This window comes from Sinocyclocheilus rhinocerous, unplaced genomic scaffold (genome assembly GCF_001515625.1).
Source record: "Sinocyclocheilus rhinocerous isolate Xijiao unplaced genomic scaffold, SAMN03320098_v1.1 scaffold585, whole genome shotgun sequence".
NCBI lineage: Eukaryota > Metazoa > Chordata > Actinopteri > Cypriniformes > Cyprinidae > Sinocyclocheilus > Sinocyclocheilus rhinocerous.
The window spans coordinates 66,835-89,635 of record NW_015630024.1 but is presented as its reverse complement, the minus strand read 5'-3'; the positions used below and the strand labels follow the sequence as shown (position 1 = coordinate 89,635).

At 35.3% G+C, this 22,801-nt stretch overlaps 3 protein-coding genes across 3 annotated transcripts; 1 reads left to right on the top strand and 2 right to left on the bottom strand.

The window, feature by feature from the left end:
* The first annotated feature begins 1,398 nt into the window (after window positions 1-1,398).
* LOC107739661 (gastrin-releasing peptide-like) lies at window positions 1,399-5,138 on the top strand. Its single transcript, XM_016551834.1, has 3 exons — window positions 1,399-1,729; window positions 3,921-4,204; window positions 4,810-5,138. Exons 1-3 carry the CDS (start codon window positions 1,594-1,596, stop codon window positions 4,861-4,863), a joined length of 474 nt encoding a protein of 157 aa, XP_016407320.1. The 5' UTR covers window positions 1,399-1,593; the 3' UTR covers window positions 4,864-5,138.
* A 2,388-nt stretch (window positions 5,139-7,526) lies between these two features.
* Window positions 7,527-10,380, bottom strand: LOC107739660 (retinal homeobox protein Rx3-like). Its single transcript, XM_016551833.1, has 3 exons — window positions 10,029-10,380; window positions 9,300-9,523; window positions 7,527-8,201 (listed from the first exon to the last, which is right to left on the bottom strand). Exons 1-3 carry the CDS (start codon window positions 10,252-10,254, stop codon window positions 7,779-7,781), a joined length of 873 nt encoding a protein of 290 aa, XP_016407319.1. The 5' UTR covers window positions 10,255-10,380; the 3' UTR covers window positions 7,527-7,778.
* Window positions 10,381-13,445: 3,065 nt separating this feature from the next.
* On the bottom strand, window positions 13,446-17,267 carry LOC107739741 (complexin-4-like). The gene is made up of 3 exons (XM_016551942.1): window positions 16,720-17,267; window positions 15,337-15,424; window positions 13,446-14,209 (listed from the first exon to the last, which is right to left on the bottom strand). Exons 1-3 carry the CDS (start codon window positions 16,881-16,883, stop codon window positions 13,982-13,984), a joined length of 480 nt encoding a protein of 159 aa, XP_016407428.1. The 5' UTR covers window positions 16,884-17,267; the 3' UTR covers window positions 13,446-13,981.
* Between the last annotated feature and the right edge of the window lie 5,534 nt (window positions 17,268-22,801).

Below are 22,801 nucleotides of genomic sequence, written 5' to 3'. Positions count from 1 at the left end.
ATATATATATATATATATATATATATATATGGTTTTATAGAAATTCTATGTGCATGAAAAAATCTTCTTTGTTGTGTGGCACTAACTGTTGTTTGTTTGTTTTAATGTTTTTCTTTATATTATTTTGAATTTAATCAAAATACTTGTTTTGCAGTCCTAAAAAATAACAATAAAACAAATGTAATATGATAATATATATAATGAATATATCACGCTATGGTTTCAACAAATAAAATAAAAAAGAAGAAAAATATTTCTGGAGTACCAACCGTTGTAGAGTAACCTATAATGTCTTTGTATTATAATATAAATAGATTTGTAACTGGAGATTTGTTGACACAAAAAGTGCAACTTAGATCACTGGCTTTAGGCCATCAGTCGCCATTACCAGAAACTTTATTATTCATTACCCTGCTAGAAAATAATAAATAAATAAAATAAAATAAAAATTGGCTTAACTGGTCTTTTGGCTGGTTTTAAAGGAGTTTGGAGCAGTACTCGGGTCAGGGACCAGTATGTCTTTTTGTATTTTTATCCCAATTTTCCTATGACATAAAGCAATTTGGACTCTATTGCACCAACCAACTGCACGAGAAAACAATAAGAAGCCATTACAAGCTATTTTTACGCATCTAATGAAATACTGATGACATTTCACATTGAATCTGTCTTGGGAAACACAATAGCCCGTGGCTGAGATAATGACAGGTTCAACATGTCATTCTGTGTTTTTATGTCAAGTAGCCTAACCTACCAAGATACTGACGCAGAACCCCTGGGAGGGGGCATTAAACTTTCAGTGTACCACCCCACACGAGTCATCCAGACATTGGCACGACAGTTTCTCTCTATAGCGCACGAAATTATCGCGTCATTTTCTTTCACTTTCTAAGTGGTCGTCGTCACGGAGTATATAAATGAAGTGATTATCCATATGCAGCATTACACGGGCCTCTACTAGCAATAAGTGCACGAGCAATTACAGGAGTACAGATCAAAGAAGCTGAAGGGACTCGAGTCTTACATGAGCGTTATGTGCCTCGTCTGGAGATACAGATTACTTGTTTCCATCCTTCTGCTTGTTGTGCTCTGTGATGTTTACGCATCAGACGCACAACCAATTGGAAAAGTTTATCCGCGCGGAAATCACTGGGCTGTTGGTGAGTGAAAATCATATTTTTAATTTACCAATTAAAATATTTTGGGTCTTGGGACACTTATAAATATACACGTATATACTGGTATTGTTTTGGAGGAGAGTTGCTGCAAGTATTTAAATGTATATTATTATTATTATTATTATTAAGCAGTGCCTACAAGTATTTAAATGTATATTATTATTATTTATTTTTTTCAATTAAACTTTCAGTGTACCACCCCACACGAGTCATCCAGACATTGGCACGACAGTTTCTCTCTATAGCGCACGAAATTATCGCGTCATTTTCTTTCACTTTCTAAGTGGTCGTCGTCACGGAGTATATAAATGAAGTGATTATCCATATGCAGCATTACACGGGCCTCTACTAGCAATAAGTGCACGAGCAATTACAGGAGTACAGATCAAAGAAGCTGAAGGGACTCGAGTCTTACATGAGCGTTATGTGCCTCGTCTGGAGATACAGATTACTTGTTTCCATCCTTCTGCTTGTTGTGCTCTGTGATGTTTACGCATCAGACGCACAACCAATTGGAAAAGTTTATCCGCGCGGAAATCACTGGGCTGTTGGTGAGTGAAAATCATATTTTTAATTTACCAATTAAAATATTTTGGGTCTTGGGACACTTATAAATATACACGTATATACTGGTATTGTTTTGGAGGAGAGTGCCTACAAGTATTTAAATGTATATTATTATTATTATTATTATTATTATTATTTTTTAAGCAGTGCATATTTTTTACATTCAAAAGTCTGCATACTCTTAATTTATTACTTTTTTAAATATCTGTATTAAAATGCTTAAAAGATAATGGTTAAATTGTCAAAAATAAAGGTTGACAATTTAAGTTTAAGTTTTATTTGTCAAACGTGCAACTGTTGACAAATGAAATGTAGCCTATACATACTATTTAAAGAATACGTAAGGCCTACGACATAAACAGGTAATGAAAATATAAAAAATAAAATAAAAATTAAACAAATATCAAATTTAAATTGGTGTGTGCATTTACCAAAATGCTGGTCTAAGAACCTGTAATGTATCATTTAGAACAGGGGTGTCCAAACTTTTCCTAAAGAGGGCCGGATTCGACGATGTGGAAACACTGGGGGGCCGGATGCTTCTACCTATATATATATATATATTGGAGTGGGAGAGATAGCAGTTAGAGCTCTGCATTCCCGCGGCTCTCCCGACCAGATTTTGTGCGCCGCGGGATTAAATTTCCGAATAAAACGCGGTAGCGGTCGGTAACTCTGGTGTAATTTGAACGGGAGCTGGCGGTTTAACAATATCCAGTTCCCGACGTCCATTTAGAACAGGGGTGTCCAAACTTTTCCTGGCGGGCCATATATAACATAGACTATTAAGACAGCTGCGGGCCGCATTTGGCCCGCGGGCCGTAGTTTGGACACCCCTGATCTAGAACTTTCGATCTCCAGAGAAAAATGAGTGTTTGTTGCTGAACCTAATGAGCTGTGAACCATTAAATAAAAGTTTTAAGAGTATTCACATTCAGCAAATGTAATCAAAAACACTAGCAGATAATAACCATTTAAATCGATTGATTAAATGCACCAGTGGTAGTTTATTGAGTAGGCTACATTCATTAAGTATGTATCTGAAGTGATTGCAAAACTCTCAAGTGTCACTTATTAAGTCTGGAGAGGGAAAGTGGATCCATAGGGTGTAATGAGTAACGGCCGTGTCTTAATTGGCTGAAAATAGGTGGCAAGCAACTGGCTTTTTTGTGTGTTTGCGTGATGCAATTTGTTAATAAAGAGAAAATCAGGTAAAATATTATACTTTTTTTTAATTTTAGAGATTGAGATTTGAAGTTGAGTTCAGTGGAGCTAATGCTGTATTAAACAATTGCTCGTGAATAGAATGAATTATGGATTATGTTGGCTCAAATTGCATATTGTTTGCACATTTATACCAGACTGGATTCCGTATTTGTTTAAATGGCTAATATATAGCTTTTTCTTGATTAGGTTGTACTATAATATGCATTCAGAGTTGTTTACACTGTTAAAGAGTTGTATTCTCATGCTAAGGACAAATGGACAAAGTTTAAAAAACCAATTTGGACGTATGAAAGAGTATTTCTGTGCCAAAAATCTTACTTCCGGGTTCGTACAAGTTTCCGGGAGTTTTTTTTTTCCGATCGTAGCTCTTCATGACGTAGACGAGGGTGGAACTCCTTATTTGGGCATTTCTCCCGGAAGAGCGCGCCCGCGCACGCATCGACCAGAGTGAGATACAGTTTGTTTTTCACAAGTGTGTTTGTTGACGAACGTTTTATAAACAAGGCCCAGTTCGAGCTGGATTTGCACTTCGTTTGATACTGAAAGATGGAGTGGTCCCAGTGATAAAAGATCCCGGTCATGATTCAGAACTGCAGACGGTAAGTGAAACTTCATCAAATTTCTGTTGGCATTCGGCGCCCAAGTGCTCGTCACTCTTTAGCTCCGCCCACGGCGCGCCTCCAGGAGCTCGGCTTTTTCCGGAGAGAATCATAAAGCTGTATCTTTCTTTTATAAATATGATCAAACTAAAGACTTTTTGGAGATATGAAGTGATGCAGTACGACTCTATAGGTATTCAAGATTAACATGAGATTGGGTGAAACTGTGTGTGTTATGCCCCCTTTAAGTGTGGAGATGCTGTCCTACCTATCATATTTGTGTTAAATGCAGTAATTTTACTTACAATCAGAGCAACAATCACTCTATAATGACCTATATTTGTTTTAGGGCACTTAATGGGCAAGAAAAGCACAGATGAGCAGGTCAGACCTGAGGATCTAGAAGGCAGCGATGAGACCTCTATGATGACTCGAGATCAGGATCAGCAGCTGGAAAGATACAGCAAACATCTGCTGCTGCCACTCTTGCATGCGCTCATGAGAGGACGGATGGCACCGCAGAGCATGCTGGAGGGCACAGAGGAGATCGGTGCTCATAAACTGCTCCAGCGCATGCTGGAAGAGAGACGTCAGTGGGAGGAAGGTCATGAGAGAGACAGACAAGTCAAATTGGTAAGAGAAATCCTTAACATGATCGTTATGCTAATGTAAAAAATGCATGCAAGATGCATTTAAAGTGCACATAGGTGGTTCTGATCTATTTGTAATCACAAAACTATTCTGCAATGTGTATAATAAAACATTTTTCATTGTTGGGCAAATAAAGAATCATTTTTGACCAGACAAATGACAAATAAGACACAGACAAACCTTTTGTAACCAGTGTTATTTTAGTAGCCTTGAGATACTGTTATAATGTTTTATTAATATTTTGAATGAGTTTTTATTTTTATATTTTCTGATGTAATTTTTAAGTTAAAGTTTTAGTCGTTTAGTTTATTTTGTCATTTATATATATATATATATATTTGAATGTCTATCTAGTTTTTAATTTATTTCAGTTTTAGATTTAGTTATTTTAGTACATAAGTTTAAGCTTTTAACATTTATTTTCTTGAAATGAAAGCTAAATTTATTTAAAGTAATGACAAATTTTCATGGTTTTAGTTTTAGTTGACCATTTTTCTAAGCTAATGATGATATGCATGTTTTATTTAAGATCAGTTTCCTTTGATTCTTATATAATAATATTTCTCGTTATTATATTTCATATACAGGCTGAGGACGTCTTGTTCCGGGCTTTATTAATGCAGGATGACAACGAAAGCTGAGGACCAACTGGACAAAAGACTGTGGTTTGAAGTTCACTTGACAACTGGCTTGATCGAATACAAACCTCTTTATTCAGCAACATATAAATAAGCATGATGTTATATTTTTGTATGCCAATATCTCTACAAAGAAACACACATAAACTGAGTGTCATCATTCTGTATATTTTATGGTATTGTTTTATAAATGAATTCATCTTCTCGATAACTGATACCATAGTAACCATTGTATTCACAGTTCAGTTGATTAATATTTAATAAACTTTAACTTGTTGGGCTATCTGCGGTTTATAAAAACAATAGTCTGCTCACTTGCATATCATTTGAAATGTCTTGACTAGAAAAAGACTATTAAAGGAATAGTTCACCAAAAAATGAAAATTTGCTGAAAATTAACTCACTCTCATGTCATGCAAGATGTAAATGAGTTTGTTTCTTCATCGGAACAGTTTTGGAGATATTTAGCATTGCAGCACTTGCTCACCAATGGATCCTCTTCAGTGAATGGGTGCCGTCAGAATGAGAGTCCAAACAGCTGATAAAAACATCTCAGTAATCCACAAGTAATCAACACGACTCCAGTCCATCAATTAATGTCTTGTGAAGCGAAAAGCTGTGTGTTTATAAGAAACAGATTTTCATTTTTGGGTGAACTATTCGTTTAACATTAACATATGAATTCCTTACAGTCCATGCATTACAACTGAATAGAGAATGTGCTGAGCTGAATGCACTAGTACATGCAGTTTGAGAGTTAAAAGACCCCGTCTCATTCTGAAAGCAATTTGTTACAGGTTATGATCGATCTTTTGAGGTGGCTGGCCATAACCTGCTTATTAGTCAAGCAGTCACTTAACAGAGGCAGGCAGGTGACAGGAAAACTCTTCACCGCACACTAATGACCGTCTGAATAACTAAATCACAACCTCTGCATTGTCTGTGACAACTGGCAGGAAATTCTTGATGGTCTAACTGTCTCGCCGCTCTCAGCTGTCTGTGCACAATAATGGCTCCAATTATACACACTGATGTTTCTAACAATGAAAGATGTCAATTGAAGCCACTTTCATTTGTTTAAGCTCATCTAGTTCACACAGTTTCCTTTCTGATGTTAGCTTTCCTCGTTTGTCACAGATGAACGACCATTAATAGAAATGTGACCCCCTTCAGTCTCAATCGAATTGCATCACTGATAAAGTTGCTGCACAGATGGCAAACGTCAGATTTGGTGATAGTCGTGCGTTCATGAAGATGTGAGCTGATGGGTTTGCTACAGGTCTGCAGGTCCCAACTGCTAATGCAAAACAACTATATGAAGGAATTTGTGAAATTTAGATAACCTGATGATATTTCATCTCCTGAGGGATTTTAAAACAAATCTGTATTTAATTTTCTTTAGTTTACATGTCTTACTTTTACATTGTATGTAGAAAAATAGGCTAATTATCTTTATAAAGGTATATCAAAATTGTTTATAATATCAGTCTTATTTATACAAAGTATAAATTAAAAAGTAAAAGTTTACACAAAGACATTTTTAAAATTCCTTTTTTTTTAATAACCCCAGATTTAGTTTAGTTTAGTGATGGTGAGAATATATTTCTATACAGAAACACCCACAGAAACCTAAAAATCCACCACAAAATTACAATTTAAATTTTATAGATTGCAAAGACACTGGTCCGTTGTTACCGGAGAATAATGTTCCAAACGCAACCACTAGATGGAGGCATAATCCCGGAGAAGCGCCACACTGGAGAACCGGATTATCCTGGCAAGTGAACAGTAATAAAAATAAATAAATAAATACAAATAACTCTCTCTCTCTCAAATACTGAAGGTATTAATTACAAATTGAATTTACAACAAAATATTTGCTTTGATTGATATCTTAAAAATACAATGGAAGTTCATAGCCTACTGAAATAAATAGAAAAATAATATATAAAATATATATTTTTAAATATTATAAATTATAGCAAATATGTACAAAAAAAATGGTGGAATATAAGAATATGTGTGATTTAGTTTACGAACTTTACTTTACCAACATACTATTTTGTAAATCCGCATTAAGAAGAACTATTGGAGACAGGATGCATTTGAGATTTTTCTAAACTTGTTTTTATTGTAAAATACAAAATTCATCTGTGCAATGTGAAAGCATAGAGCAAAATGTCATGGAAAGTGACCATCTGCATCATACAATAGCTACTTAAAGAATGAAACCCTTTTGCTAGCACTGAAGGCTCGAAGAGGATTTTAAAAGGGACAAATGTGATTTAAATGAAATTAAGTACAAAAAAAATGGTGGAATATAAGAATATGTGTGATTTAGTTTACGAACTTTACTTTACCAACATACGATTTTGTAAATCCGCATTAAGAAGAACTATTGGAGACAGGATGCATTTGAGATTTTTCTAAACTTGTTTTTATTATAAAATACAAAATTCATCTGTACAATGTGAAAGCATAGAGCAAAATGTCATGGAAAGTGACCATCTGCATCATACAATAGCTACTTAAAGAATTAAACCCTTTTGCTAGCACTGAAGGCTCGAAGAGGATTTTAAAAGGGACAAATGTGATTTAAATGAAATTACATTTTTTATTTCTCTCTTTGAATGCTTCAAATGCTTTTTTTTTTTTTTGTAAGGGTTGAATTAGGTCTGGTTGCGTATTTGAGGAAGCTTTATTAAATGAACTTGTGATAAAAAAAAATAAACCAAAAAAGATGTAATGTAAAAAGTAATGTACAGTGAATTTGTTTTACAAAGCTTGTCAAAACTCTGTGAGTTTTCTGAACCACAGACAGATGTGAAAACCACTTCTCTTCAAACAGAGTCTGATTTAGAAAGTTAAAGGAGATGCAAACAAGTCTCTGAGTGCCTCAGTCCAGCATCCTCCTCAGTCTACCACGTCTTCCCTATAGACTGGATGTGTTCTTTCGCTTTCATTCTTAGCGAGGCGATACTTGTGTTTCGTGGGTCTGCTTCTTCTAGTGTAAATTTATCCATAAAGCCTGAGCACTGATACGCTGGTGGAGGGGGGCACACCGCTCCTATATGGGGCAGAGGGTGGTTGAGCGTGGATGAGCTGAGGAACTGTGGAGGGGTGTAGCTGGCTGGTACTCCCTGCTGAGGGGTGATGAAGCTGGGCAGGGACTGCAGGGGAGAGCTGGAGGAGGTGATGGGTCCGGTAAGCCAGGGCTCTAACGGCAGAGACAGCGGTCCCGATCTGGGGATGGACAGCATGGAGGACTCCTGCAGCTTGATGGAGCTCACATCCAGCTTCTCCTGACGTCGCCACTTTGCACGGCGGTTTTGGAACCAAACCTGAAATTTGACATAGGAAGGATTTAGTTTAGAATGCAGAAATAACGTTTAAAAGTCCAACTGTGAGGGAAGATATAGAAAAGTGCAGATCTAATGTTCATAATTAACCAAAACCTTCCAAATATATAAAAAAATTAATCTCAAAAACCTTTCAAATACACTTGCAAAAAAATTCAAATGTTCATAGTTTGCAAAAAACCCTTCAAAATACACTTCAAAATACACTGGTGAAAAAGTATGTATGTAAGTTCATGATTAAATTGTATAATATAATTTTTTACATGTAAAAGTAATATATATTACAATGTTATAAAAGAATAATTCACAAAACCTTTCAAATACACTTCATAGTTCGCAAAAACCCTTCAAACAAACTTGCAAAAAGTCGATATATGTAGATATATGTTTGATTATATTGTATTATATTTATACGATTTTTTTTACATATTATATGTAATGTTATATTACAATATTATAAATGATTTCTAACAGTTACTAATGTCCAAAATCTTAATTTGCTACACATAAGGTTCAGATATTTGAAAACAAATATATATTAGCCACATTTTATTAGCTGTCACTAAAATTACTTTATAATATTTTAAATCAGAATATTATATCCCAATAAAATCAAGAAGAAGGAGGAGGCTACATTTTCTTTGGCACTATGCACAAGAAAAGTAGTCTGATGTGACATCTCTTACCATCTATATTTGTCAAGTTTTACTTTTAATGAATGGAATACAATATATATATATTTTTAATTCGCTTTAAATATTTCTAAAGTTTTTAATTGTATTATTTCTTAAACAATTGCTATTTGCCATTACATTTTCGAGAAATAAATTCCCTGGTTGCTTCAATTCATATTGCATTTTGTTTTAGTCTATACTATTTTATTATTATTTATAAAACGAAAACATGATTTCTTGCCTTGAATTTGTGCTAGAAATATTTTTTATTAACTTTGCAAACTGAAGGGATCAATGAGGAAAGGTTTTGAACAGTGATCTATTAAATAAAGTGATCCTATTGCTAGCGTGTGTCATTCTTATTCTCAAATACACGGATCGTGTGTGTGGTGTATGCTGTGCTCACCTGCACGCGAACCTCCGGCAGGTTGACCTTGAGCGCGAGCTCCTCTCTGCTGTACACGTCAGGATAATGCGACTTCTCAAACGCTCTCTCGAGCTCGTGCAGCTGGAAGGTGGTGAACGTGGTCCGGTTCCGCCGGTGCTTTTTCTTCGGATTTTCATCATCCGACAATTTACCACCATCCACATCCGGCAGATCCGGACTGATGACGGCGGATCTACAGACACCTGTAGAAAAATTATGCAGGGTTTTCCTTGAGAAGGTGTGACGTGTTCATATTTAAATTGAAATTCACGTAGGCCTATTATAATTATTTTCCTTTTTTAGCATCACAGTGTCTTGTTTTTTTCACACTGAAAAAAAAAAAGTCATTAAACTGTTATTCATATATCTAACAGCATCATATAGATATTTTGACATCGTCATATTTGATCAATAATATTTTAGTCTTTTTTTTATAAAATAGAAATGTAACACTTTTTGTTTCTTTTCCCTTATTTTTTTCAAAAACGTTTTAAACTTCCCTTTTTTCGTTTTCAATGTAAATAAAAAACTTAAAACTTTTCAATAAACTTTTCAGATTTCGTATAGACGTATATCAGTATTCTAATGTCTATTATGTACCTGTAGATAGTTATTCATGACTTAAAACATTTAATTTCGTATAAAGTGCTGCCAAAACGTCCAGTTTTAAACCCAGAAAAACGTCACTTTGCAAAGCTGTTAACTCACCATCAAAGTTTTTGGAATCCTTTTTGGGGGAAAACAAACGCTCAGTGTCTTTGACCGGCTTCCCGGATCCATAAGAAAACGCCGGGTGGAAGATATTCTCTCCTTTAAATCCCAAAATGGATTCAATGCTGTGGATCCTCGTTTGGGATCCAGGACTGCGCACCAAGCGCGCGGATGGGGAGAGACGCTCTTCCATGTCTTGGGACTGAGATCCAACAAGCCTCATCGAACGTTTAGTTTCAGAAAAAAAAAGAAAGCTCTAAGGATTCCCCGTTTTGCTATGCAATACACTCTCTTTCCAATAGTCCAGGCTGTTCCAGCAGAAGCAACTTTCTCCAGTAGTGGTCCTGCACACACTGAGGATGCAGTGGCCCCCAGGGGCCTTATATGGATCCCTCTCGACCAGGACTCTATTGTGTGAGTGACATCCCCTTCGACACGTCAAGAAACGTCAGATTGGCCGGAGTGAGGGATGTAGTATTGTCCCCGAGCATTTAACTCCTCCCAGAGATCCTTGTGGGCATAATGGCAGCTTTATAAACCGCCTTACATAAATCTTAAATCATCTTTTCCCACTCCAGATGTCTTGACCATGATGGCCTGTAGAAATAAGAGGAACTGGGGCCGGGATTACATCTTTGGGGCCGAAACAGATCAAGATCTCTGTACGCGCAAATGCCATTAAAAATGGTAGTTTATCAAATTGTTCTGTGGTAACACTCGCGCCGAAATAGTTATTTGTAGCCTATTCTACACTATTTTCAGAAAAAATCTATTAAAAAATAAATAAATAAAATAAAAATACAACAAATGACAAAGTTTTTAAAAGCTTTTTCTGACACTGTTTGAAGGAAATTCCATGTTAAAGTGAAATTACGATCATATCACTCCCTTAGAGGTGACAGTAAGCTGAATGTCTCTGTTTGGAAATAAGAAGGATTTACACGACAAAATAAATAAACTAAAAGAACAATACAATAAAATAATAAAATATATTAATGGCATTTATGGCTATGTGAGAGTGGCCGACACATATAGGCTAGGCCTATTTCTATATTTGTTTCATTTAATTGGCTATACAAAACGTTTAACTTAACTCTTTATACTTGAAATTATTTTGCACAGTTTAGGTTGTAGATTTTTATACTAATTCGTTGCAACTAGATATGGAAATATTACATCAAAGATAAACAATTAAATTAAATTAACAAATGTTACAGACATTTAAGCAAAACGTGTGAACTTAACACTCCGCGATTTACAAGGTTTAGGCTACCATTGTAATTAAATGTTGTTACTAAAAATTATAGTCTTCTAGGCAAGGCTATATACAAATAAATAAATAAAATAAAGTAAAAACAAAGTTTAGTTTATACATAATTTCTAGGAGAAATTTTTTTATTTAGTCTGTTTATGAAATGAAATCAATTAAACGTAGGCTATAACGAACGGAATAAGTCTACTTAGATAAAACTGGTACATTGGCATCGGTAGAATGAAATGATCATACGTCTTGGTGGTCAAACATTTAAGCAGCCAAACTAACTAATGACAACTCTAAAACGACCAAACACCACTAAGGACTAGGCTATTTAGGCCTACACTTCGGCCGTGGAGTGCTTTCGGCCATTAGGGGATTTTGTTACATGAACAAAACGCGATCTCAAGCAGCAAGCGCGCGACCCCTGAGAGCTAGCCTACAATTGAGGTGCAGTTAATTGGAAGAATTTGCAAACTTCCTCAATATTGAATGGATACGTGTAATTAGCTCCGAACAAAGATTGACAGCAGTCTGAATAATCCGCAGGACACACGCTGGTTTGAGGGGATTACACACTTTCCCCACTCTATCCAAAACAGCACAAATCCTTTCAACTGCTTGGCTTTTCCCTAATTACAACAGATAATGTTGGTATTTCCAGATTTATTCAAAGATACACACACGCACACACACATAGGCCTATACTCGAAAAACAAAAACACACCGTAAAATACAAGAATATTCAACCCGATCTCATGAAAGTGCGTATAAATAGTACGCCAAATAAAAACGAAAACTCGTGGTATTGATACGCAAAAATGGACTTTGGCGTGCATATGATACGCATGTGTTTGGCGTGCATATAATACGCAGTTTTCGCGTGCATATGATACGAAATTTGTTGGCGTGCATATGATACGCAGTTTTCGCGTACATATGATACGCATCTACCCCACAACCCTAAACCTACCCATCGCGTAGCATATACACGCCAAAGTCCATTTTTGCGTATCAATACCACGAGTTTTCGTTTTTATTTGGCGTACTATTTATACGCACTTTCATGCGTACTATTTATACGCATTTTCATGAGACCGGGCTCCAACCCATGTGTTGATTAACGCTTTAAAAATGACTATTTGACTATTTTATTTACTTATTTATTCATTCATTCAATGATTATATTAATATATTATTGTACTTTTTTACAGTTTTTTAAATTACCTTTTTAGTTTCTGTTTTTTTACTGCATTGGCATGACAAAAAAAATACAATTTAAAGTAAACAAACAAACAAATAAAAATTAAGTAATACGAGGTCACATAATGTGAAGACACAAGATTGCAATGCTACTATGTCTAGTGAAATCATTTAACTTGTCTCAGACCTGATGATCCTATTAGCAGGTAATCTTTAAAAGTCCAAAGCCTTTCTTTTTCAATAAACTTTTACTTCATTTAATATTTTTCTCCTGTCTAATCATGTGGTAACAACTTTTCATGTGAGTAGCTAAATAAACAGTTTTTCAGACCCTTTTTTACCGGATTTAGTTGTTTTCTTGTAAAGATAAAGCTACATGGTATAAAACGTTGACACAATAAGTTGTTATAGCCAAGAAAATCTCACAGACATGTACTTATTTTGATCACAAATGCATGGCAGACTCAGTTTTTCATGTATTGTTTTATTCACGTGTTTAATCTGTTTACAATCCGATTCATGCCTAAAAAAAACAATTTAAAGTAAACAAACAAACAAATAAAAATTAAGTAATATGAGGTCACATAATGTGAAGACACAAGATTGCAATGCTACTATGTCTAGTGAAATCATTTAACTTGTCTCAGACCTGATGATCCTATTAGCAGGTAATCTTTAAAAGTCCAAAGCCTTTCTTTTTCAATAAACTTTTACTTCATTTAATATTTTTCTCCTGTCTAATCATGTGGTAACAACTTTTCATGTGAGTAGCTAAATAAACAGTTTTCAGACCCTTTTTTACCGGATTTAGTTGTTTTCTTGTAAAGATAAAGCTACATGGTATAAAACATTGACACAATAAGTTGTTATAGCCAAGAAAATCTCACAGACATGTACTTATTTTGATCACAAATGCATGGCAGACTCAGTTTTTCATGTATTGTTTTATTCACGTGTTTAATCTGTTTACAATCCGATTCATGCCTATTCACCTCAAATAAAACTTAATACATATGACTAAAGAATCCTAACGAGTATTACAATATCATATGTGTCAATGCTAGACAAAAAAAAAAATGAACAAGAAATAACAGCATAACATTCGTCTCATCCCTTGTGCAAAAAAGCAGGAGGGGGATTTAAACAGCTTCTCCACATCAGGTTCAAGTTAGATGTTTGTTAGATATATTTACAGGTAATATTGCAACAAAAAAAAGGAGGGAATAGACTACAACATCATTTATTCAAACAACACATACAAAATAAAAAGTCCTAGCGAAATTGGGAGTCAAGCAAGAGAAGCTGAAAAGCTGATCTAGAGCCAGAATCTTGCAGCTTTTGGGAATGTAGAGCTTGAGTAACTTCTTCTGACATGCTTTCAAATGAAATTTCATTTTCAAAACTGTATTTCAAAAACCCGACCTGGTTTTTGTATCAAAACTGCATCAAGAACCTGACCTTGTTTGTAGAAATGTGTGAATTTGCTAAACTGCTACATGACAGAACACTTCTCCTCAGCCTTGGACTTCATCTCTGTCAGTGTAGCACTGGCTTTCTCTTTTATCTGATCCATGTCCATGTTCTGTAAGTTCTGCATCTGCTCCAGGATGGAGTCCTTCTCCTCCTCCTCCGTGGCATCCTCATCCACCATCTTCAGCAGCTCCTCGGGAACGTCCACGTCATCTCCTGCCATCTGGATCATGTTCTCGTCCTGCTCACTCTGAGGGGTAAATACACACCATGTTATTTTCAGAGTTCCACTAATGTTCATAAATGCTAAAAACAATGTGGATCACTGGTGCATTTAATTACTTCCGACTAGCCTTACACTGGCTCAGCCAATGAATTTGGGGTGTTATACACAACTCTAATTTAAATATCCAACATTTTAGACTCTACTTTTGCATTAATGCATTAAGGATTTAAGAGAGAGAATGAAGCGTACAAAGGCGATCAGATGTTGAGGAAAGCCAATATGGATGGAGGCTTGCACAGACCTCAGTTCACTCTCTTATTATTTATCAGAAGTGCCAAGAACTCAAAGCCAAAAAAGCATCCATATGGGAGAAACTGCATTTGTGTATATGTGTGTGTGGGAGCCACATGCAAATTAGGAATGCTAGAGATGGTTTCAACTAGTGCTGTCAAACAATTAAACGCGATTAATCGCATACAAAATAAAAGTTTTTGTTTGCATAATATATTTGTGTGTTAATATAAATGCACACACATACAGTATATATTTAGAAAATATTTACATGTATTTAAATGTCTATATTCACATTCATATAATATATATTATAAATAAATATATTTAATATATAAACAGCATTTTATTCTGAAATATATACATGCATGTGTGTGTATTTATGTATACATAATAAATATACACAGTACACATACATATATCATGTAAACAAAAACTTTTATTTTGGATGCGATTAATCACGATTAATCATTTGACAGCACTATAGTTTCAACTAATTATTTTAATATTAGAATGATTTCTGAAAAATCATGTGACACTAAAGACTGGAATAATAGTTTCATCGGCTTAAATTAAAATAGAAAAAAAATAATTTTAAATTGTGAAATATTGTAACGTATTATTACAATTACAGTTTTTGGTTGCTATTTGTATTTTTGATAAATATGCAGGCTTTGTGAGCATAGGACACTATTAAAAAAAATATTAAAAATTTACTGGCCCCAAACTTGAATGGTAATGTATGTAAATTATAACCTTAATCCTGATGAAAAAAAGTTAATGCCAATTGCCAACTGAAGAACATTTCCTTATTAAAATAGATTATTTTTGGATTTGAGAAGTGGCAAAATGGCTCTTACTTTAGGAAGTCTGTATTTGTCTCGTAGACAAACCCTCAGAGTCGCCCTCTCTGCTTTCTTGTGCAAGAAGTCTGCATCTCTTTCCATTCTGTGGATTAGAAATGTTTTGACAACACGTTATCACCTGCTAAGACAAATACAGCACCTTAATCTATCTTTTTTTTTTAAAAATTCTATGTAATACAGTGATACAAATCTGTGATTTTCATGTAAAAAAACATACCACCGTACACATGTATAATTCAGTGGAAAACATGCTTTGCACAACAGTTTGTTTTAAAATCCATGCGTGACAAAACACTGTAGCACTACAGCTTAATTCCAGATAAAGAGCTTCAGGATGCTTACAGCATTGTTCAGGCAGTGCTATGGCTATACTTGAAGCAAAGCTCGTAGCTAGTTTACCAGCAACAACTAAATAATAAAATCCTGTGGATGTTTGATCTGAAGCAACACAAAGATCTTCAGATGTTTAGATGTAATCTCACAGCAGACATGTATGTTTACTGTATGAATCATCTGTTTAGGCATATTTCTACTTAAGTGAGCCTGAGGATGTGAGTTGTTATCTCATCTCTTTTGAACATGAATAATATCAAATCTTGGGATTAGCATGCTTCAGATGCTTTTTCCTGTACGATTACTGATTGGAAAATCACGTTTCAAAAGCTATATGTGTGAAATTGATTTATTTTTTTTCTTATTCAAAATGTATTTTAGTTTGCATATACTTTTTAGGATATATGCAAAAGATTTTATGGCTGCCAACTGTGGCCTGGAAATAAATAACAAAATTTCATATTTTATATCTGCAGAGGTCTAGCATTCTCCAATACTTTCATTATTCTACCATGATTGCTTCTAAAAATAGCATTATCCAGATCAACAAGGCCAGGGTAGCCCGTGCTAAGCTCTGCTCTTAGGACTGATTAGCAGCTAGCACCTGACGCTTACTTTCCGATACCAACATGGAGTCTGTTCATCTTTAATCACTGACATTATCATCTTTTTTACACCCAAGATAGTTAAGGTGCAGGTGTTTGCACAAATGCATCATCATGGAGAATATCAGATGCCTTTAAGATTAAGTCTGCATCATACTCATGCTTTGATAATCTCTGCAGCTACCTTTGCAGTTTTTATTTGAATTACAGTGTTTCTGTGATGTATCACCAGCTTTAAGGGTGGAAGATGCAAAAGGATCCAGGACCGAAATGCTATCAGTTTAGATTAATAATGCAAAAAAAAAGAAAAAAGAGAAAACCAGAACTTAATATGCATGACAGCATATGCAAGATTCTTCATTTATTTTGTCAAGGTCATTAAATGCTAAGTATGTACTGTAAGCACAAATAGGGCCCGAGGGGCCCAAATTTTACTTACTTCTCCTCCACTAGCTGTTTCTGGTACTCCTCATATTCTTCTCTAGTCATACCGGCGGCCGCTGCAGGGTCCTTGGGGGTTTCTTCCTCAGCCTTTTCCTCTCCTCCTCCAAATCCCATTCCCTTCAGTGGGTTCCCCACCATACTTTTGATTAGAAATGCCATTTTTTTTTACCCTGCTGGAGTCTCAAGCTTGATGTCAAGTTGCGATTTCCTGAAATCTTTCAGTGAAAGTCCAGAGAAGTCCCTCAGATGGATTGTTGGTGGTCTAATTGGAGCTAGGCTAACCGACCTGTCTGTCTGTTATCAAGGACACACTGTTGACTAGTAATGGCGGCCAGAAAAAAGAAAAAAACGTTTATGCTGCAGCCATAATCTGGATTAAGATGCGGCCATCTACACTGAGAGGCAGATGGCTGTGGCTTTCTCTTTTCCACACAATAAAAGTGAAAGAACTCAATGCATTTATCAATCAAAAGCTCTAACTAGAGGAAAAACAGTAGGAGAAAACTTGAAAACTATGAAATCTGTGTTTTGCAGATTAGGGCAGTCTCCATTGTTGACGTCATGTCCGTTGCATCCACCCACTGACTGCTAATCACATTATTTAATGAGGGACTGACCAATGCATCGCAACCAACCGGTTACCGATTTTCCATTTATACCCCTTGTGAGCCCAGAGAAGCAAAGATAAACCTGTTTATGTGTCCCACAGATGAAAAACAGGAATTATGAATTCATACACTGTATTTACCTGCAAACAGGAGATGCTTCTGCAGTTCTTCAATTCTTGTCTGCTGAGAAAATTGTAGAAAAATATATAGTGGTTACTAAACATGAAATACAATAGGCCTACTGACTTATAAAAAATATCACTTACCACGGATTTCTGGTGGTTTAAAACAGTTAGCTGGTCTCCCAATGGGACCAAACTGGTGGTCTAGATGTTCTCCACGCCTGGCAAAGATGGTGTTTGGCTGATTTAACTGGTCTGTGATCTTCCAGGCTGACTAGCTAACAACTTAAACTTGACCAGCCTGTTAGCCAACTAAAATCAGCAAACCACCTTAGACTGTTTTTAAGATGTGTTTACCACATCTTATTAGACAACTTTTGCACTGTTTATACAAGGAATAACTCGTTCAGGCCTTACATTTGCCAATCAGCATAGCATGCATACCATTCACACATGGAGCAGCATTAACTGAAAGTAATTACTGCAAGGTCTACAGAAAGGTTTTCCATTTATACCCCTTGTGAGCTCAGGAAAGCACAGCTACAGGATTACAAACAACAGGTTGTGAAGATGATGATCAGGAGCTACGATTTCACACATATTTATTTGCAAACATCCAGGATGTTCAGCAGTTTTCAGTAGTTGTCCACTGAGGAGGTTCAAAAGAGACAGATAATGGCTATTAAACGTGATGTAAAAAACTGCCTGAAAAAAACATCCCTCTTGAACAAACTCACCATCCCTTAAGAAAATTAACCATGGTTTTACTATAGTAAAAGTGTAGTAACCATGTTTTTTGGCGTATTGATTGCCATTTGTATAACCACAGTTTTACTACAAATACCATGGTAAAACTACGGTTAGTGTAGCAAATCCATGCTTAATTTGTGGTTACCATGGTTTAACTATAGTAACCATAATTTTTTTGGTTTTATTTGTAGTGGAACCATGATTAATTTTCGTAAAGGTCTTAATTGGTTTAAAACAGATGGTCTTCTGAACTGAACAAACTCTTAATATCATTAAAACTCTGACACAATGTTATAAATTATGATTGTCCTGTGGTAAAAACACCACAGTCCAAGGTGGTGTACCTGTTTTAAGTGTTTTTTTTTTACAACAAGACAATAATAACTTTTAAGTGTATGGTTTAAACAAGCAAGCTCAGCTATCAGCTAATTAATTCGCCATTTATCATATTACCATGTAGCATAACATTTACACATGAGCAGCAAATACAGCAAAAACACTCACTAAGCATCTTCGATCTTTTGAATTCCCATAATCGTTGTAGGTTAAATGAACTTAACGTAGGCTAATTACTGAAAGGTCTTGGTCCTTAGGCCAATTCATGTTGCAGTTCAACTGTTGTCCTATAAAAATTGTTGAAGTTTGCACTTTCATTTTGTGAGGTAAATATGTCCCTTTAAACTGACACAGAAGTTATGTTTTCCTGAGGTAAAAACATCTTAAAATAGCCAAAGGTGGTGCACAGCATATTGTTTTAAGCCATTTTTACCACAGGACATTCATAATTTGTTAGCATTAGCATGGTTCAAACAAGGAATAGCTCAGTTATCAGCTAATGAATTTAACATTTAGCATATTAGCATGTAGCATAACATTCATACATGTCTTTGTACAATACACAATACAAACATACTAAGCATCTTCAATACTTCGAACTCCCATGACCCTTGTAAATAAACTCAACAATTACTGAAAAGTGTTGTTTTATTTTATTATTATTACTTATTCATTTATTTTTGAGGCGATTATCTCCCTTTTGTCCTATGGTAAAAACATCTTAAACAATCTAAGGTGGTGTACATACAAACTTATGTTCTTACAAACTCCCATGACCTTTATAAAAACTCAACGTAATTACAGAAAGGTCTCATTTATTTTATTATTCACGGTTCACAAGTCAATTTATGTTGCGATTACGGTCCTACAAAACAATTATCATTTGTGAGGTGATTATTTCCCTTTACAGCTCTGACACTGATTGTCTAATGGTAAAAATACCCTAAACCAGCTTAAGGTGCATGGTGTACCTACAAACTCCTACGAACTCTCATGACGGTTGTAAAAAAAAAAAAAGCAATGTAATTACCAAAAGGTATTCACAGTTGACAAGTACCTCAGGCCAATTCATACTGTAGTTTGACTATTGTCCAACAAAACTATTATTGTAGGCGATTATCTCCTATTAAAGCTCTGACAGTGTCAAAACTGAAGCTGACAATGCCTGTCCAAGGTTAAGACACTTACAGCAATAAGGACATCATTATTTCCCCAAAGTCCCACAACTGTTCAATAATGGGTCTTTTGGAAACATAAATATGCTGAAAACTATTATTCCTGAAGAGAAGGTCATTTTAAGAGTGAATTGTTGCGGACAAAGTTCTTAAAATTTGAATTTACCTTATGTGACAAAGGGTGCAACTACTAAAGTGTCCTTAAGTAACTAGGTAATTAAAATGTAGAGGAGGCCATTTGAAATGGTTCACAACTGCATCTCCTGTTAGGGCCAGTGAGCTCTTGCTGGATTGATCGCACAGCATGGTGGGATGGAGTGACAGATGTGCTAAACGTACACGACATGTCTCTGTGTAATCCCCTGAAAAGACAGAGGAGGGGGTGAGGGAGAGAGCGAGAGTACGCAATCAAGCCAGAGCAGTGATTGCGAGTGAAGAGAGACAGAGGGAGGGAACGGCTGGTGGATTATCAGCTAAGAATCATCGGCATATCCCAGCACAATACTCTAGTGTCACAAATGGATGCTAGTAACGAGGACACTGACGGCCTTTAGCATCCAAACAACCACTCAGATCATAACTTTGGTAACTTTGTGTATAATTAGGCCTAATTATTGTATTACATTTAAAACCAAGGTAAACTATAAAAGATGTAAACAAGGATTTGAGGATTAGATGGTGGCACTATAAACACTAAATGTGCTTTATTAAACATGTAGCAATTGGTATAATATCAGTGATTGCCTGCAGGCTGGTCCGGATGAATAGAATAGAATAGAATAGAATAGCCACAATTCCCTTAAAACATTTATCGCATCAAAACAAAATAAAATAAAAAATAAATCTTCATTTTTAACATTTCCCAAAACAGGCTGGTCAGGATGCTCAAACAAACAATGCTCTGGTATTACCACAGAGAGAAAAATAAATAAATAAATAAAATAAAATAGCCACATTTCCCTTAACATAATATTTATCCCAGCAACACAAAATAAAATAAAAAAGCTAAATTTCTAACATTTCCAAAACAGGCTGGTCAGGATGCTCAAACAAACAATGCTTTGATAATACCACAGAGAGAAAAAAATACAAAAAAAAAAATTTCTCTAGCAAAACATTTATCCCAACAAAACAAAATAAAAAAGCTACATTTCTAACATTTCCTATAACAAAATTTTTTGCAATCATAAACTGACTGAGCAGCCTGTATTTTTCTAAATATTCTGGATTGCAATTGTTTTTGTTCTTCCACTACAGATAAACAAAGAGAAATAAAATAAAATAAAACAGCCACATTTCCTAAAATAATATACTTATCCCATCAAAACAAACTAAAAATAGCTACATTGAACTTTTCCCATAACAAAACACTTATCCCACCATAAACTGATCACTCAGTATTTTTCAAAACATCTGGATTGCAATTATTTCTGTTCTTTTGCTACAGAGAACCACTGATAAATACAATAAAATAGTATAAAAAGCTACATTTCTACAATTTCTCATAAAACATTTATTCCATCATAAACTGATCAACCTGTATTTTTAAAACAAATTCTGGACTGCAGTCACTACTGTTCTTTCATTACAAAGAACTACAGTGAAAAATAAAACAAAACAAGATAATAAAATAACTAGATTTCTAACATTTCCCATAAGAAAACATTTATCCTATCATAAACTGATCAGCCTGTATTTTTCAAAACATTCTGGATTGCAACCTCTTCTGTTCTTTCACTATTGACCGAAATCGTTTAAACCAACATGCAATCAGTTGTTTGTGATGACTGGAGCTGAATAAAGGTGGAGAAAGTGTGTTAAAGCCTTCTGTCTCTGATCTAATCCCTAACGATGGCCCGGGTCATAGAAGCTTCCATAGAGCAGCGCTATGGCTCACGGCTGGGGTTCTTACATAATCCCCCGCATGAGGCCGGCCGGCCCTGTCAGACAGAGTTACATCTGCATCCAGGAGCTCAAAGCCTCCAGCCGCACTTCTGCTACTCATTTACACACTGTGAGCTGACAATTATATTACAATATACTCTAGCAACAGGCAGAAATGACCTATGAAGTGTATGTATATATATATATATATATATATATATATACCCTTCTCCATCAATTGCTCAGTTTTGCCAGGAGGCCAGCTGTAGGAAGAGTCCTGGTTGTTCCAAATGTCTACCATTATGGATAATGGAGGCTACATGCTTCTGTAAATCTTCAATGCAGCAGAATTTTTTCTGAACTCTTCCCCAGATATGTGGTTTGATGCAATCCTGTCTCTGAGCTCTACAGGCTTATTAAGTCATGTGCGCCTTTCCAAATCATACCCATTCAATTGAACTCGCCACAGGTTAGCGTCACTCAAAGTGTGGTAACATCTACAAGCAAAATGAATGCTCCTGAGTTAAATTTCAACTGTCCCAGATAAGGGTATGAATACTTATGCAATTGGAATCATTAAATTTTTTTTATCTTTAATAAATTTGCAAAGTTGTTAAAAACCTGTTATTTGCGTTGTCATTATGGTGTATGGAGTGTATATTGATGCGGATAAAAAAAGTAATTTAAAGCAGTTTAACATAAGGCTGCAACAAAACGAGAAAAATAATAAAGGGGTTTGAATAAGGCCTGTATTGTTAAAAGCGCTATATAAATAAAGGTGACTTGACTTGACTTGAATACTTTCGCAAGGCACTGTATGAATGTATGCATATATATATCCTAAATTCATTACTTCAGACTTATGTGCCCTCTAGAAGCTTGCGTTCTGCAAGTGAACAGCGCTTTATTGTGCCATCCCAAAGAGACACAAAATCACTTTCACAGACTTTTAAATTAAATGTTCCCTCCTGGTGGAATGACCTGCCCAACTCAGTCCGAGCAGCTGAGTCCTTAGCCATCTTCAAGAATCGGCTAAAAACACATCTCTTCCATCTTTATTTGACCCTCTAACTCTAGCACTCTCTATTCTAATTCTATTCTTTAAAAAAACTACTCCCTTTTAGACTTGCACTCTATTCATTTACTGCTTGTTTTCTTAAAATAAAAGAAAAAAAAACTAACACTAGCTTCTCTAATCTTTT

Coding starts and splice junctions, on each gene's coding strand:
- LOC107739660 (XM_016551833.1), bottom strand. CDS start 10,254: ATGAGGCTTGTTGGATCTCAGTCCCAAGACATGGAAGAGCGTCTCTCC. Junction 9,524..10,028: donor GGATTCCAAAAACTTTGATG/GTGAGTTAACAG, acceptor ATTTTTCTACAG/GTGTCTGTAGATCCGCCGTC. Junction 8,202..9,299: donor TGCCGGAGGTTCGCGTGCAG/GTGAGCACAGCA, acceptor GTCAAATTTCAG/GTTTGGTTCCAAAACCGCCG.
- LOC107739661 (XM_016551834.1), top strand. CDS start 1,594: ATGAGCGTTATGTGCCTCGTCTGGAGATACAGATTACTTGTTTCCATC. Junction 1,730..3,920: donor CGGAAATCACTGGGCTGTTG/GTGAGTGAAAAT, acceptor TATTTGTTTTAG/GGCACTTAATGGGCAAGAAA. Junction 4,205..4,809: donor GAGACAGACAAGTCAAATTG/GTAAGAGAAATC, acceptor TTTCATATACAG/GCTGAGGACGTCTTGTTCCG.
- LOC107739741 (XM_016551942.1), bottom strand. CDS start 16,883: ATGGCATTTCTAATCAAAAGTATGGTGGGGAACCCACTGAAGGGAATG. Junction 15,425..16,719: donor AAACAGCTAGTGGAGGAGAA/GTAAGTAAAATT, acceptor TCTAATCCACAG/AATGGAAAGAGATGCAGACT. Junction 14,210..15,336: donor ACAAATACAGACTTCCTAAA/GTAAGAGCCATT, acceptor TTTACCCCTCAG/AGTGAGCAGGACGAGAACAT.